The sequence below is a fragment of the Triticum aestivum genome, chromosome 3D, assembly GCF_018294505.1.
Source record: "Triticum aestivum cultivar Chinese Spring chromosome 3D, IWGSC CS RefSeq v2.1, whole genome shotgun sequence".
NCBI classification, from domain to species: Eukaryota; Viridiplantae; Streptophyta; class Magnoliopsida; order Poales; family Poaceae; genus Triticum; species Triticum aestivum.
Genome location: NC_057802.1, coordinates 256859157 through 256871529, shown reverse-complemented (window position 1 = coordinate 256871529; position 12373 = coordinate 256859157). Strand labels below are relative to the sequence as shown.

General features: G+C 47.6%; 1 protein-coding gene across 1 annotated transcript in view; it reads left to right on the top strand.

Moving 5' to 3' along the window:
- Nucleotides 1-10717, top strand: part of LOC123078348 (uncharacterized) — a 59040-nt gene extending 48323 nt beyond the window's left edge. Inside the window, exon 8 of the mRNA XM_044500828.1 lies at nucleotides 10329-10717. Within this exon, the coding sequence (XP_044356763.1) occupies nucleotides 10329-10394 (66 nt within the window). The 3' untranslated portion in view covers nucleotides 10395-10717. The remainder of the gene's footprint in view (nucleotides 1-10328) is intronic.
- The last annotated feature ends 1656 nt before the right edge of the window (nucleotides 10718-12373 follow it).

Here is a 12373-nt window from a genome sequence, read left to right as displayed (position 1 = left end):
AAAGTCAACACCTGTTAAACCGTTTGCCATGAAGGCTCTAAGCTTTGACAGTTGTGGAGCATAGTTGGACCTCTCCTTTGCAGTTAGTCTCTGAGGAAAGGGATGTGTATTGCTAAGACGGTGAGGGCGGTAGCCCGGCAAAGGATTTTCGTCAGTTGGAGATGTGTCTTTGCAATAAAACCAGGTCTGGTTCCACTCCTTAGGGTGACTGTGAAGCTTGGCGTGAGGGAAGCTGACATCCTTCCTTTTTTGAATCGCCATTCCACCGAGTTCAGTGTTGGGTCCATCTGTGAACTCTGTGCGACAGTTTAAATAGAAGAAATTCCTAAACAATTCAACTGTGGGTTCCTCTTGAAGATAAGCCTCGCAAAAGACTTGGAAATGGCAGACGTTGGACACAGAGTTTGGACCGATGTCTTGAGGGTGGAGCTGAAAACTGGCAAGCACATCTCGGAAAAACTTTGAACTGGGAGGGCTAAAACCTCGACCCAGATGGTCAACAAAAACAGCTACTTCTCCGTCTTTCGGTTCGGTTCAGGAGGATTTTCCGGACCAGGGGCCCTCCAGTGGATGACCTCTTTCTTGGCTAAAGCGCCAGTTGCGACACATCTGTCTAATTGTTCTTCAGTGACCCAGAAGGAACCCAGTTGCACTCATAGACTTGTTTGACCATTTCAATGGAAAGCTGAAACATAGTTATTGCCGGTTTAAGGTTTATGATGGACAAGTATAAAGCGGTGCAAGAGCAGAAGAAGACATAAATATGTACATATTGTTAAACCGGAATCAGACATGGGAGATGTGCAAAGATAAAGCGGCTTGGCGGTTCAACAGGGGACTAATGGTACCTGCCGGGTCGTCATTTTTCTATGAGATTAAACCGCCTATTCTAGTATTGAAGATACAGATCTAAGATGCATAAGTGAAGGAAAAACAAGTTTCACAGCTTGGCATGGTAATTTCAGATCTGCAGTGCGTTGGAAAATCAAAATATATTCTGACCTAAAGCGCAGGTGCTTAAGCAGTTTAATAGTTCCAGATGAGTTTTTCTACCCAAAGCAGACGTTCTAGTGAGGAAAAGGAGTTTTAATTACAAAGGCACTGGAAAATCAGATCTAACTCGCTATTTGTACTACTGAAGAGGAACAAGGAAGAACGGCTCCAAGAACTACGAAGAACTCCGATAAGTACAAACCCTAATGATAAGATCTAGGGTAGAAGATTTACCAATGTCAAAAGAACAGGGGAGAGGCGCCGCGGCTTTCTGGTACGATCAGGTTGATGCAACGGCCGTTGTTGAGGCAGATGCGAAGATCGACGGCGGCGACAGAGCTCGAAGGTTCGGTCGGCGCGAGGAAGAAGACGATGCAAAGAGGCACGGGGGGGGGGGGAATGGAAAGACCCCCTGGTCCTATTTATAAAGGCAAAGGGATAAGTGACAGGCGCGAGAATCGAGGAGCCCAAAAGTTAGATATACGGCAGAGCTGTCGCCTCGATTGTCGGAGGCTCATTAAGGAAGGTGAGCTATATGCAATTTTTAATAGCAGGTGACGTCATGGCGGTTTATCACGATTCTGGAAGATGACATCATGGCGGTTTACAAGATTTCTGTGAAGATGATGATGTGTTGAAGATTGACATGAACCAGTTCAAATCAATCTGGGGCCTAATGTTGGGGATATTACTACTGGGCGTAAACCGGCCAGGAGAGGCCGGGTTATCCCCATAATGGTTCACTATACCTGAAGCCCATGAAGACAGACGGTGGTGCTTTATGAAGGCCCAGGGCCCAAAGACGGTTTAAGGTCTATAGACGTAAACCGACATTGATATGTAAACTTGTGTTGTAAGATAGAAAGAGCAGAGACCGAGCCGGACACGTTTATGAGCCGGCCTCGGGACCCTGTAAACGGACGGGCGTCAACCCATGTATATAAGGGGACGACCCGGCAGCGGTTTAGGAACAACAAACAACAACTCGAGAGCCAGGCATAGTGAATTCGCTCCCTGGTCATCGAAACCCTAGCAATTCCACAACAACTGGATTAGGCCTTTACCTTCACCGCAAGGGGCCGAACCAGTATAAACTCTCTGCGTCCTTTGTGTGCTTTAAACTCCTTTAAGCTAACCCGTCGCGATGGCTCCACGACTAAGTCCTTCCTTTGGGACATCTGCCGTGACAAAACCACGACACACGCCGTTTTAGCTCTTCAAACGACGGCAAAGTATGAGATATTCTAATAATCTTCGCTTGCAATAAAGCATCAAATATTCTATCACACTTAGCAATGTTGAAAGTAAATTTCATCTCTTCATCACGATTCTTATGAACCGGCTTTAAATCATTGCAAGTAAATGGTTTGGCCTTAGATGGCCAAACAAATTCAGCAGCATAAATATCACCCTCGTCGTCCGAGTGGTCACTATCATACTCAACCATATTCATCTTAGGACGATCAGTTTTATATCTATGCACCTCTTTAAGATCTTTGCTTCGGCTTTCTTGAGCAAAGCCCTTTGCAAGACTTGGTTGATATTTAAAAACTCATGTCCTTCTAGCCTTTCTCTAATGTGAGTTCTCAAACCACTAAGCACAAGATCAGCCAAATCTCTCTCGGTTATCACCAAACTATAGCACCGGTTTTTTCTATCTCTAAATCTCTTGACGTAATCGGAGACCGATTCATCATGCTTTTGTCTAACCGATGTAAGATGTGACAACAAGCTCATTATCACCACTATAAAAATGATCATGAAACTTTTGTTCCAAGTGAAACCATGTAGTAATAGAACCGGGTGGTAACGCAGAAAACCACGAGAAAGCAGTACCGGTTAAAGATAAAGGAAAATAACGTACTCTCCACTCATCTCGTGAACTTGCCTCACCTAATTGTGCCAAGTACTGACTAACATGCTCCCAGATGGTTTTTGTGCCCTCTCCATTAAACTTAACAAAATCTGGAATTTTATATCCCGGAGGGCATTGAATTGCATCAAAGTATTCTGGATATGGCTTTTGGTAAATACGGTTCCTTGGTAACTCAACTCCAAAATTCTTTCAGAGCATCTTAGCCATCTCCTCTCTAAGATTAGCTAGACCATCATCCACAGTGGACGATGAAGCTTGTGGCAGTAGCATAGGAGTAGGGTTAGTAGTTGCAGGTGTGAATTGTGGCATGTATGCCGAATTGTAATTCGGCAGTGATCTAACAGTGTTTGCTCTTATAGGTAAGGTTTGGTTCGGCGTCACCACCGAACTTGGCATACTCATGATAGGATTAATGGGTGCAGCAACAATTTGATTTGTGGGGCTAGGATAAAAATTCATCAGCACGGGAGGCGCCGATGAAATAGGTAAAGTTGGACTAGGGATTTCTGCGGTAACAGGCACACCAACATTACCACTAGTTGATTGAGGCATACTATTTTTAGCATTACTATTTTCCAAGAACATTTGGTATAAAAGATTATTGCTATCAGTAATGCGACTATCAATTTCAGCCCATACCTCGGGAGAGAAGGTATTACTTACAGAGGGTCTAACCTGTTCATCATGAAGAGGAGGAAACTTGATATCTCCAACCGGAGTGATATTGCCTTGGCGATCCTTCTTGAACTTAGCAAGGAACTCCTGCATCTCCTTCTCTTCACGCGCCTTCTTGTACTCCTCATAAGCTTGGCGATGTTCCTTCGATAACTCCTCAAAATTGGGCTTGATTATGTTATCGGCGTTGATTTCCGAGGGCTTGGGAATCTTGTCGTTGCCAGACATGATGGATGATGATGATTGATCTTCAGTCCCCAGCGGAGTCGCCAAAAAGTGTGTTCGCACACGAACACGCCACGTGTACCCTCGACGCCGGGAGTGGTGCACCGCAGCTCACATCGAAGGAGTCTCACCGGAAGCACGATTCGCAAGTCGACCGGCGAGAGCTTTTGAGGACCCGAAACCCTACACTCCCGGGAGGGACCCCGTCGGGGAGTGCGGCGGCTATGGGCTGCCCTAGGTCGGTCAAGCCGCCCCTAGAGCCTCGCGGTTCGCAGCTCTCCAACACGAAGAACGAGGGAGCAAGAACGAGGGAAGGACAAGACATAGATGAAAAGCTGTAGATGTGTTTGCGATTGTGTGTTGTTGTTCAATCGGTCGTCACCCCTTAGGTATATAAGAGGCGGATGGACTTTCCGGGCAAGGAAAGGTTAGAATTCACGTTCAAAATCCTAGTTTGGGTCTAACTCGGAATGCAACTTTCCAAAACGGTTTTTGCAACTTGCGGCAGAAAAATCCAAAACCCGGACTAACATCCCCGGAGTGTCCGGCCATTCTCGGAGAAATCCAAAACCTGGATGATCATTCCCGGAGTGTCTGGCCATCCTGATGCAACCGCGCATTTTCGGTTCTAACTTTTGCATAGGACCTCCGATTGAGACGTTTTTTATATCAAAATCAACTGTTTCGACGAGGTGCACAATTTTCATGTTAAAACTTCTTCCATTTGAAGCCATCTTAATTGGGTTTCAAGCTATTCTTTAATCTGGTGTCACCATGAGCATCTCTGAACTTGCCACAACTTTTGCATCCGAGCTCCGTCTTACACCACTTTCATATCCATCTAGATCTTCTCGAAGAAAGTCATCCCATGGTAACTTCCAATCATAAGTTTGAATTAATATTGACATAGCTTAAAGCAACTTTTACGATTGTGCCACTTTTGAGCATCAACAGATACACCATGAGCCTCGTTGCTACTCCCAAACTCCATGTGACTCCACCTGCAACTGTAGTCCATTCTCGTCTTCTTCAGTCAACACTCAAGCAAAATTAAGTTCCTCATTACTCTATGTTGTGCTCCCAACTTCCGAAGAATCCATTCAACGCCATCACACACCGATCATTGACCTGCGTGAAAATGAACAACTCACATATTGGACGCCACATATAAGAGTTACCTGAACTCAACAACCGCCCTTTCTTGACCGTCTGTCCGAAACTTGAAGGAATTTCATCGTCGCCCTGTGTCACCCTGAGTCAAATTCGCAGTTGTCTCACCCTTCTTCCGGATTGTCTCTGACATGTCCCACCGCTCTAGCACTCCGCCTCCTTCTGCCTTGTCATCCGCACTTTGCCATGTGCATTGAACACAACAGAATATAGGGCCATGTACTCTCTCAGCTTTTGACAATTTCAGACTCTGCGCCACTTTCTCAGATTCTCCATGGTCAACTCCTTTCCATCTTCAGGCACCGATAGATCCAGTCACCAACTTGAATCCGATACTCGTCAACACTGCTTCAGCACCCCCTGCACAATTTGTCTGACCACCAGTGCCTTGGCCTATCGCTGTGTCCCGTGCTTACCGCACGCCTCGCCGCTATCAAGCAGTCGAGCCTCTGCTGTCCCGGTCGAGTCTCCCGGGTAGCTAGCCCACACTGCCACAACCCTCACTGCAGAGAACCACTGATCATCACCGACCGATGCCGAGTGATATCTTACACCGTAGCCCCTCCATCAGCACAGAGTGAAATCTTCCATTAGACTGCAGCTCCACCTTCAACATGACTCCATGTAGCTGCGCTATGCTACCCCGCGCCCCGTCGACTTCAAGCTCTCATGTGAATCAACCATGCACCATAGTCTTGTCGAAGCTGCACAAGCCCTCAGGCCTGCACCACGTGTTTCCACGCCGTAGAAGTCGACCACCATCAGCATCATGCTCCTATGTCGTCGTCGCTGAAATCACCGCTGTCTTCTGCTTTGAGCAACATCCATGTCAGTCCATCAGACAATCCAGTCCGACCCAGCCGAATTATCCGACTGCAACCATGCTCCACCCTGTGTCGTGTCCGCCTCGCACAACTATGCGCCTTGACGCCCTGTGTTTACAAGATCCTGTCACGACGCGCTCCAGACTCCTCCGAGCCTTATATGCACATCGCCATCCTCGCCATGCACCACAGACCCTCATGCTACCATCCTCGTACACAAGCATGTACAAAAGAAATAAAAGCCAAAGTTCACCACGGCCTTCCCGTGCACTTCAGTGTGAAGATCAATGAAATATCCAAAACTCCACCACCACGTGCTCCTGTAGGTTTTAGGTCAATTAGCTTTCCCTATCTTTCCCTCCGATGGATAGCACCAGTCTCCGTTGCGTAGCTCTTTTTTTCACAAACAAATCACGTGCCCTTTGCCATCTATTTGAACGGCAACGCATGCCTCGGCCAGCAGCAGCTCCCTTGACTCGCTTGCGTCCAGCGCTTCGGCCTGCAGGCAGCGATGAGCCATCTTGTCAGCCCCACTACTGCCACCTCGCACGCGCACCAACCCTGGCTCCTGGGCCATGCCTCGCCTGGGTCATGCCTACACACGCCACCTGGGCATGTGGCCTTGCGATGCCACGCCGTGTGTCACTGCAGCCAATCCGTGAGCGTCGCCAACTTCGATCGACCCGGTCAAATCTAGTGGACTCCAGCTGTAGCCGATTCCGTCGAAAACTTGCGTGATCCCGTCGCCACCGCTTTCAATCGCTTCATACGCGGCGATCTCCAAACGTTGCCGAGGTCCTCCTGAAATCGTGCAAACCCGCACGTTCACCATGACCATCCGCTGGTCTTCGTCGCTTCCTCTAGAACAACGATCCGCAGCCTCCTCGTAACCTTGCTCTGATACCACTTGTTAAAATAAATCCGAGGCATGCCGTCGATCATTCGAGGACCAAGCAATCACATGAGCATGACACCAAGATTTGTTAACGAGGTTCACCATCATGGCTACATCCCCGGGGCTTGACTACGGGCGCTCCTCCCCATGACACCGCGACAATACTGCACCTTCGGCCGCCCGGGCGCCGGCACACACCACCAGCTCCCCCCGCGTGCCTGTGCTATTATGTTGGCATAGGTTACATCGTGTGTCTACCCCCGCTATATATGAGAGGCCTAGGATACAAGTGTCCTACTTGGACACGACTTCATATCCTATCTACACAATACAACTACAAGTCCAACTGTAACCTACCTTGTACAATAATATTCGACACAACTCTAACAACAAGCTAGGGTGCTTCCCCAAGTCCGAGGACAAGGAGAACTTGACGCTTCAACGGACTTCTCCACAAGTGGAGGTCTTGATACTCCTATGGAGTCTTCCCCTCAAGAGAAGGCCTTCTTCTCCATGAGAGGAGTTATCTCCACAATGGAGGAATCCCACAAGGCTCTAATGTCTAGTTCTACTTTGCTAGCCCTAGATTGGAGGAGGGGGAAAGGTATATATAGGTCCACCCATGAAGGGGTAAGTGGGCAGGGAAGATACATTGGCCATGGGCCCAAAGTCACTACACACTGGCGGGGTCGGAAGCTCTGGGCAGGTTCTTTTTTTTCTTTCGAAATGGCAGCATTCATTAGGAAGAAAAGAGTTGTTCGGTAATTGGGGAAACCCGAGTGAAAACCAGATTGCCTAGTTAATTATGGAGAACCGGGCAAAAGCCATCACCACCGCTGAGCGACACGCATAAGATACACCACGCACACCACTCCGACGGGGCCTCGTCGAGACAACATATAGGCGTCATCGTCATCATCCCTCCACTAGAAGCGTCATCGCCATCCATAAACCCTGAGCAAAAGAGTCCAACTTCGCCTTAGGTGATCGTCGACCCGACCCACATTGTAGAAGCTGTGTGAAGATGCATGAAGATCCGCGCCAGAACACGGCCACCTGCGACCAGACAACACAGCTCCGACTCTGAAGGAGAACCACGAAGAACTAGGCATGACTGGCGCTGTAGAAGATCAACGAACGAACCACCTGCTGCCCGTTATCGTAGGCCACCGGGACCCGCCACCGCAGCTTCGACTTCGCAACAACAAACCGGGCGAGGCAATCGTGCGAACACGCCGGAAAAGAGCCGACTACCTCAACCATAACCATGTCTCCAACATTGCTCCCTCATCATCGTTGCCACAGAAGCCTCGACACCAGAACTGCCGTCTTCCACTGGTCCCGCATGCCAGTACCCAGCTCCAAAGACGAAGCCCCCATGGGGGAATACAACACCAAGGCGCCATCCTCGTCCCGATCAAACAAGATCAACGGTTGTCCCCGGAGCTGCAGCGATCCATACGGGAGGGGTATGGCAGCAAAACAACGATGCCTACTAGAATGTAAGCGACGGCCATGACCGCCCCCATCGCTAGTCACGGCCACGACCGAGGCAGGGTTTTCACCCAAGCACCCAACACCACCTCATCCGCACATCATCTCATGGCGGCGCCCACCTAGCACCACCATTGAGCCAGCTCGCGGTCGAAAAAACCCATCGTCGAAGTAGCCAACCGCACCTTGCGAAGGCCACCGACCAGCACCAGCTGCTGGATCTGCCAACCGCCGACCGAAAGTTGGATCACCGGACGCAACATGAACACCAATCCTTGTCGAGCACCATGCCAACAGGGACTAGAGAAATGCCGCCCGAGGCCATGAACCACCTCGGTTCCCAGCTGTGACCAAGCCCCCACGCGCCCGCCGGAGAACGGAGAAGATCGAGCGGCCTCCGGCGCGCTCCTGCACCCTCACAGCAAAGTCGCTCCACCATGCCGCCCTAGCAGCAGCTCCTCACCGCGCAACCTCCCGGCGGCAGATCCGCGCCGCCGGACCCTTGTGCTGCACCTTTTAGTCGATATCTTTTCGGCGTTCAACAATCTGGTAACAAAGTTAATTCAATCTGACAACTAAGTAGGTAATAATATGCAAGTAAGTGATAGTAATCTGACAAGTAAAGACGAAACAAAAGTTATAGAAATATGCCGACATGGGATCCATTTTGAAGAGCTCGCCACGGGGAAGCTAATGACGAAAGCGGATCATCAACCGGGTTAACAGTTTTGTTAGATAAAACTTTTTAAAAATGTGGATTTTAAAGAATCTTTTGCTGATGTCATGCTTATGTGTCATAGTTGCATGTAAGAGTGGGAGGAAACTATCGCATGGGAAGACCACCGTGTGGTGCTGCTAACTAGTGTTGTCCATCTAACAATTGGGCCTCTCGTAAAGCTACTATCTTATATATCTTATATGAGAAAATAGTTACAAATTTGGGTTAATGGTTTTGTTAGATAAAACTTTTTTAAAATTTGGATTTTAAAGAATCTTTCGCTGATGTCATGCTTATGTGTCATAGTTGCATGTAAGAGAGTGGGAGGAAACCACCGCATGGAAGACCACCGTGTGGTGCTGCTAACTAGTGTTGTCCATCTAACAATTGGGTCTCTCGTAAAGCTACTATCTTATATATCTTATATGAGAAAATAGTTCCAAATTTGCGTGTTAATCAAAAAAGATGTATCTAGAAAATTATCTATCCGCATTATGTGTGTTTTGGATCTCATATGAAGGATTGTGGATGTATTAAGTCCTATATAGAGATACATGTTATGTTGAACAGTGTGCATCAATTTCAATTAAGTCTATTATTGTGTGTTGGACAGACTTTCACAAAAAATGGCTGCAGATAAGATACATGTGTGCAGATTTAATTTAAAATTTTCTGTAAATTTTATGCTGGACAGAATGCATTCCAGTTAAGCAATAACAATTGGGATATGGTCTCCGAACTAACCCCAGATAGCAATATGATAAAGCCTGAAGTTTTTGCTGCAACCATTCTTACAACTATCAGGTCATCATGCTATCACGTAATTGTAATACATATAGTCGCAAGTATCTAACAGAATTGGAAGAGTGCACTTACATGTAAACCTTCTAATCAGTAATTAGACATAGACCAACAGGAAAGGAAACATATTCTTAAAGTGGATGATGAAATTAGAACTCAGGTACTAGATGTAACAACCATGTATGCCCACCATTGAGCTACCCAGCGATACCTTAATCAGTCATTAATCAAAAGAATCTAATTGCTTTCTAGGTGCTTTGTAGCCAACCAAGGCAATCTGGTAGATGTTTTAGTTATAGTCATCAAAAAGCGTATTTGTAAGTATTTTCTATATATCTAATTCATACAAGTTTTCCTTGTAACACTACATTTTTTTCAGAACCTTTCTCTCTTTGAAAGCCCATGCAAGTGTATGGGCTGGCTAGTGATTTGGTTAACCTATTGGGATTCAGTAAAATATCTTTAGTAATAACTTTTTTTTAATATATTTACTTGAAAGATTTCTTTGAACATTCTAAAGTTTAGAGCCGACCTGCAGATGGTTTAGTTCACAGCATTTTAAAAAGTGCAGCAGCTTTTAGGCTTAGGGGTTTGATAAAGCTTGAAATTGTCACATTTCTGCTGTAGCTGTCTCACGGACTTTGCCCAATATTTCAGGTCGAATGTATTTCCTGCGGATACACATCATTTGCGTCCAGAGATGACATCTTAAGAAATGGCTAGCGAGATCAGGCGATCAGCCAGACAAGAAGCCTGCTACTGATGAGAGCACGGAGACTTACATGGAGAGGCAGACCATAGTCTAACATGCGAAGCGGGATGAACCCTCCCTGCGCCTGCAACTAATCATGGGTCGTGATATGTAGAATGACCATTCACAAAAAAAAAAGGATATGTAGGATGACATCAGTGTTAGGCGCCTAGGATGTTCTGGAAAATCTAGTGCGCATCTTTCGACGTGTCAAACTCTTCCAACTGCATATTCATGATGAAAAACGTTTTCCACCGCTTTATATTATAAAGCAACCGCACCAAGCATCCAACAACGTCATAAGTTCAAGGACAAAGAAAAGAAGCAAGTGCCATAAAAAACAAAACAAGTCTGGCTAGGGGTACAACACAACAAACCCCTAGAAATAAATGACTAGCTAATCCAGCTTAGGTGGGGGTGGAGGAGTCGAAGGTGCGAGGGATCCTGTAGAGGAATGAAGGCCGACAATGATCACGTCGATGTAGTCCCGACGTCGCCGCTTGCTAAGTGGTCGGCAGAGCTGCAGAAAGCCACACAATTTGCCGCTTGCTAAGTGGTCGGCAGAGCTGCAGAAAGCCACACAATTTGTATATAGCATCAGTCGCATGCTGAGAAATCACATGCTCGATCACAAGTTTATTATGCACATTCCATAATGTCCATGCTAGTGCGCCTATGGCAACCCACATGGATGGGCGGATCTCACAAGGAGAACTAAGGGCCTCGTGAAATAAATGTGGGAGGTTATCGCGGCACCAATTCCCGCCTACCACATCCCGAAAGCAACTCCAAAGGAAGAATGTGGCTAGACAATGGAAGAAGATGTGGTTGGTACCCTCCGGCATGTCGCAAATGAGGGCATTGCCCATCACTAGGGCCATTGCGTTTAAGCACCCCCATACCCGAGGGTAGGCGGCCACACACCCATTGCCAAAGGAAGCTCTGAATCTTCATTGGCAGTTTAATCTCCCAAAGGAGATTCAGCTCCTGCGGCCCTGGAGTGGCCAACAGTGCCTTATAGAGAGACTTAGTGGAAAACAAGCCACTTGGCTTGAGATGCCAAGATACGACGTTAGGCTCTAGGGAGGGCGAGTGCAGGGCGATACACTCCAACAGCTCCTCCCACCGGACCTGCTCCTGAGGATCGAAGGTACGTCTCAATGTCACACATCCAAGGTCTGCCAGGGCCACCCCAACCGTGAGTTGAGGGTGGGTACATGTACTATAGAGCGAGTAGAATCGTTCAGCAAATGCCTATTGCCAGACCACCGGTCCAGCCAGAATAAGGTGCTGGTGCCCGAACCAACATTAACTGAAGATCCTATTCGAAGAACCGACAACAGTTGGGGATTGATTGCTAGAACTGGGAATCGCCTGCTATGGGGGCAAAGGCGAGTAGCTGACCACACAAATATTTAGCGTGAATAATGTCGAGCCATAGTCCCCTATCTCCGGTCTCGATACGCCAATGCCACTTGGACATGAGGGTGATGTTCATTTGTTTGGACGAATGACCCCGAGCCCCCCCTGGTCTTTGGGTTTGCAGATCTCAGACCACTTAACCATGTGGTACTTCTACTTATCACCCTTCCCCGCCCAGAAGAACCGGGATTGGTACTTAGCAATATCCTAATGGCGGGATTCGTGCAAACTATAGAATCCCATTAGGTACATCAGTAGGCTAATCATGGAGGAGTTGATAAGTACAACCCTCGTCGCCTTCGAAAGCCACCGTCCTTGTAATTGCTCAACCCTATGCTGAACCTTGGCCACTGTAGGACGGAGGTCCTTCTCCTGGATCCGGGAATCACTAATCGGCATGCCGGGGTAGGTTGTCGGGAAGGACCCAAGTCGACAATTAAGTCGATTAGCTATGCGGTGAGACTCCTCAACGGAATAGCCCAGCACCATTACTTCACTCTTTGCGAAGTTTATGGTCAGTCCCGACATC